The sequence below is a fragment of the Myotis lucifugus genome, unplaced genomic scaffold, assembly GCF_000147115.1.
Source record: "Myotis lucifugus unplaced genomic scaffold, Myoluc2.0 scaffold_4069, whole genome shotgun sequence".
Classification (NCBI taxonomy): Eukaryota; Metazoa; Chordata; class Mammalia; order Chiroptera; family Vespertilionidae; genus Myotis; species Myotis lucifugus.
The window spans coordinates 8146-13711 of NW_005875117.1; the positions used below are offsets into that span (position 1 = coordinate 8146).

Sequence of the window (5566 nt, forward strand, 5' to 3'; positions counted from 1 at the left end):
AGGTTTCTGAGGGAGTGAAGCAAAACAAGACTAAAAATGAACAGGAAAATGGGAGGAAATAATGAGGGTATTAAGGCAATTTAGCTAACATAGCCAAGTCAAGGGAAATGATCATTTCAGTTTTATGAGACTGCGGGGACGTGGGGGTGACATTCCTGAGTATTGCATTTACTGGGGTGCATGAAAGATAGGCGTTCAGCCACAGTTTACAATCTTTGACACCCTAAATGTTTATATAACATTGAGATAGAAAGTGAAATAAAACACAAAGTCTCAATTATGGAAAATGCTGCCTCACGTTTCAAACACTTGCCTGGGCCTCATTGGCTGCTTCTGTGGAGAGGGGTGTATGTAGCAGGAGACTCCCCCTCCCACATTAACAGAAGCCAAGCACCTGAGTCTTAGAAAGAAAATGCAATACAAAGGGGTCACATTACATTTATCATTCTTATTAGACTCCTGCACAGTGGACATTTGATGAAGACCTTATATTAGAAGCTTCTTAATATTTATAGTTAAATGACATATGAATTGACTCCTTACTACATTATTAAAACAAAGAATAGCATAATACATACTCTCTTCCGTAATATTTTGGTCTGTTTTCCACCTATATTAAAAAAGAAGAAAAATATTAATAATGCATTTGAATTCAAATCAGATAGATAAAAATGCTTTTCAAACAAACGGAGCTGGAGTCCTGGTCATAATTTTATTACAGTTTTTGTTCCCAAAATTAGAGCTCCATGAATCTGTGGAGTTAACCAACACATTCCCCTGTCTGGGGTAGGAAAGTTCTAGAACCATCATATTGCTCTAATCATTTAGGCTTCTTCTTCACCCAAACCCAACCATCTAATAAAAGAATTTCAAAGGAAACAAAGTGATGCTTATTTTAATATTAAGGAACTTATAAAGATATTACAAGGCTTCATCCTGAAATATACAAGGAATATTTTTAGCATGAATAAAACATAAGCACTTATTTCAATCTTCACCCACTTGTTTCATTATGTATTTACAATAAAAATGAAGCGTGCATCTGGGTTAAAAAATAACTTTCATTTGGTCCCTTCCCATGCAAAGTCAATATTCTAACATTCTTATTTTTTCAACAAATGATTAATGACTAAAATTACTTGACACCAAGATATAGATGCAGAGGACAAGATTTATGACTCGACCAAACATCACAAGCCTTTCAGAAAAGATTTTCCAATCACAGCATCTGCCTTGGGGTTATTAACCCATGGAATTTTTATCTCATATAGACTAGTCTACTTTCACAAGAACTTCGTTTTCCGATGTTCCTGGTGTTGGAGTTGGGGAGAAATGAGCAGGAATTCTCATGATCAGCTTTTGTTCTTCTAGTCTAACTCCAGGGACTAGAAAACAGTGGAGCCACATTAAGTTATGAATTTCCATTGATGTTATGACGGCGTACAATATGAGCCTGCAGCTGTTTTATTTATAGTTATTTCTGTCTACAGTCAAATGGGGAGGTTTTTAAAGAATTATTTTTAATCCTCACCTCTTATTGATTTTAGAGAGACAAGAAGGGAAAGAGAGAAACACAGGTGTGAAAGACAAACATTGATTGGTTGCCTCCCATACGCATCCTGACTAAGGATCAAACTTGTAACCTTTTGATGCACCGAAGACGTTCCAATTAACCGAGCCACCTGGCCAGGGCTCATAGGTAGGGAAAGAGGTGGGAAAGGTACTGTCCTATCTCCACCCCTCAAAGGATGCAGGGGACCCAAAGGGGTAGAAGGGAGCTAGAGAGAAATGGTCAGGAAGGGGGAGCCAGGAATCTGAGGGCCACATTCACAATCCTGAGTGGTCAAGCTTGACTGGCATAAAACTAATCATCTGGACACTTCTAAGTAGGTGCTCACTCACCTGTGTATTTTATACTTGAAAAGCACTGAACTGAGAGGGGGGCATTCATAACTCTCAGTCTTCACGGTGTGAAGCCTGCTCAGTGTCACTTACAGAGGAAGATCTAAAACACGTCATTAACAGAAGCACCGAGTGCGAAACGGCACCTTGTTATCTGACGTATACCACGACGCTACGTGCCGGAGAGCTTCTCCATATGAGCTGAACATTTCGTCATTCATATCATTCTATTGGCTTTCAAAGTTCTTTCTTCCTTTTATGATACTGTAGGTATCTGAATATAACACCTACATGGCATAGAAGAAATTTAGTTCCAGAAAAGCCAGTGGAGGTAGACGAGGCATAATGGGCAAGATATCTCTGCATTCTTAGAGAGAAGGATTAAAATGATTCCCTATGTAGAAGGACAATTTTATTTCCATCTTTTTGGTTGAGTCATAACACACATTTGCAAATCTGGGGGTAGCTTCCAACCCATTTTTCTTCTCTATCCTCTTATCTCCCCAGAAGGGAAGAGTCATCTAACCTCCCTGATGGGCAGCATGGTAGAGAGAGCCTGCCTCTAACTGCTGGCATGCAGGTAACTAGCTAATCAATGTTGAATTTAATTGACTCTTCAGACAACAAATTGCTTTCAGTTCATTAATCCATCATAAAAACTCACTGTGTTCAGGACTCTGTGCTAAGCCCTGCAATCGTTCGTGAAGTGATGACCTTCCAAGCGTGAGAGGAAGGGTCCGAGGAGTTCAGGGGTGCTCTGCATGTGCAACAGGAAGACATATTAAGAAATCTAACGCAGCCTCCGTCACCTCCTCCCGTGTAGGGAAGCCAATAGTTATGGTGCCTTGAAGGAGACCAAATAAGACCCTGCCTAGAGGACAGTTGGATCTAACTGAGGGACAGATCTGAATATGAAAACCATGAGCAGATAAAACAAGAGCATTGAATTGTGTGTGGGAGATTCCATGACCTGGAATATGGTCATGGAATTTGTCCCCAATGTTGCAGGAGACGTATACTAAAATATCCTTTATTTGAAATTCAAATGTACTTAGGCACCCTGTTTTTATGTCTTCTTTTCTAAGTCTGGCAACCCTTCATAAGGGGAGATGAAAGGTAGGAAAGGGAAGAGAAGGGAAGACAGAGGTGTGGGCATCCATCTGATCCCTGCTCTCCTGGTTGGACTCGATCTCTTTTCCTTTTGTTGTACAGCTGTCTTTGTTCACTTAAAGAGAGAAATAATGGCTGGGATCAAAACCGAACAATAACCCTCTCCTTTTCCTAAAGTTTTTGCTTATAGGAATTGAAACAGTCTCCATCTCCACACTTCACTGAGCTTTTAACCACACAAGAGCTTAAATTAAACAACCCTAGAAAAATCATAGGCATCCACATTTTTTTCAAGGTGCCCTTAGATGCAGACAAAACACTCAAAAATATCAATATCCAAAATATTACTAAAATGCCTTTAAAAAACTATACAACAATCTGATAAGATTTTCTGCCCCATATAAACTATTTAAACACCAATAACATAATTGTCTAACACTTAATGGAGTCATTCATCGGAGTTGTGTGCAGTCCACTGCTGAATAGAATAGGGATTGTTTATGCTTCTACACTGAGCATCTATATATAAAACCCTAAGCAACTGGTTGACCAGTTGCTATGATGTGCACTGACCACTAGGGGGGCAGACGCTCAACTCAGGAGCTGCCCCCTGGTGGTCAGTGTGCTCCCACAGCAGGAGCGCTGCTCAGCTGACCAACGGGTGCCAGACACCGTGCTCATGGCTGGCGAGCGCAGCTGTGGTGGTGCAAGCCTCTCCTGCCACTGCAGCAGCATTACTGAGCAGTACCAGGTACTGCAGGGCTGGGATGAGTGGGAGCAGCATGCGCCTGGCCCAGGCTCGGGCTCCTCCCTGGCCACCTACTGCTTCGCACTCTACTATATCCCTCAGGGGATGTTGGCAGTCCAACATCTCCTGAGGGGTCCTGTATTGTGAGAGGGCGCAGGCCAGGCTGAGGGACCCCACCTGTGCACGAATCCATGCACCGGGCCTCTAGTATACTATAATAAAAACCAACCATGAAATAATATTGACAAAGATTTGAAAAATACTCTCTAAATTGGACCTGCATTGGTAGTGCCCCCAGGTACCAGGCCTGAACAAATACTAAGGGGCTATATCCTCAGGGAAAAAGGCAGGAAAATATGTCCAATAGACTTAAACATGAGGCCAATCAGAGCACTGAGATATGAGAGAGACCCTCTTCCATCTCTTGGCAGCCCTGCTACTCAGAATGTGGCCCGGGGACCAGCCTCCGCAGCAGGGGCGCTACCTGGGAGCTGGTCGGAAATGCTGAGTCAGCACGTCGAAGGGGTTGCGTACACACTAAAGCTTGAGCAGCTGCCACAGGAGAACTTGTCATCGCAGGTTTTCAACTGGAAGAAGGATATGGGCTAAAACTTTTTGTAAGTTGTTAGAGCAAACATTCGAGATTTGTGGTGGGGGCTGTTCTGAGAGCAAAGGCTGCCTGTGCTGACTGCTCGCAGAGCGAGGCAAAGACTACGAATGCAGAGCCCTGCTGTCAGTTTAATTGCTGGGTGACCCTCAGTAGGTTATTAAACTTCTTTGCATCTCATTTTCCTCCATTTTCAATAAAACTGGAGTTAGAAAAATGCGCTGCTTTAATAAGGCTGTTTTGAAGATCGGGTGAGATAATGCATATAAAAACGGTGAGGCTTGGAACACTGTCGGTAACAGGTGATCACTTATTGAGTAGCTACTCTGTGCCAGGAATGTCCTTAGGTTGCCCATGTTTATCTCATTTAAGCCTCCCAACAACACTGGGGGGCACATGAGCTCTCTTATTCGACAGAGAGCCGCTAAACAATGAGCGTGAGGTCACAGGACTAGCAACTGGCTTCAAACCCAGCACATACCCTTTCACTCCCGGGTGCTTCTTCAGAGCAGACACCAACCCGCGCCAGCGACTCTATTGCTAGGGCACAGCGCTGCCCTTCGCTTACATACTGGACTGTCCAAATTGTCCTGCAGCTTTCTTTGCCAGGACTGAACGCCTTAAAATCTCTTTGTGATGACTGAATTCTGTCCACGAGTTAACAAATGAGAACCAGGGATCAACCTGCCTCTCTCAACTGTTCCCCTGTCATTTAGAAGCGCGTGTATTCCAAGCTACCTGGTTAATTTCCAATGCCTCCTTCTAATGTTAAGGACACATTCTCAGCACTTTGCAAAGCTTGAAAGAAACAGTCGGGTGACAGCTGCACAGTGAGAGACAGGAAACATAATCCTTAAATGAGTTTGCTTTATAGTCAGATTATCATTGCCTAGATAAACACAAGTTCTTTTATATTCAACACAAAGACATCCAAAGAATATTGTGAGTCCTCTGTAAACAAGGTTTCCAATTATTGAAAAAACAAAGCTCTTATAATCTCTCAGCAGCTGGTATATGTTAAGTTTTTGCTTAATAGAAATAATTTTAAAATTCAATTTAGCAACCTCCTAAGGCAGGGCAGCTAGACGGCTGGATTTTCTGAGCTACTGATCAAATGTAGAGAAATGGGTTTTGATGACAGGATTTGTATTGGTGATATTGGGGCGATTTCACCCAGAAAAAAATAAATAAATAGGGCT

The 5566-nt window shown here is 42.4% G+C and overlaps 1 protein-coding gene across 1 annotated transcript in view; it reads right to left on the reverse strand.

The window, feature by feature from the left end:
* Window positions 1–2111, reverse strand: part of LOC102421987 (beta-chimaerin-like) — a gene marked incomplete at its 3' end in the record, with an annotated part of 7042 nt that extends 4931 nt beyond the window's left edge. Inside the window, exons 1-2 of the mRNA XM_006108877.1 lie at window positions 2049–2111; window positions 579–610 (exon numbers count right to left, since the gene is read on the reverse strand). Coding sequence (XP_006108939.1) covers window positions 579–610; window positions 2049–2111 — 95 coding nt within the window. The remainder of the gene's footprint in view (window positions 1–578; window positions 611–2048) is intronic.
* Between the last annotated feature and the right edge of the window lie 3455 nt (window positions 2112–5566).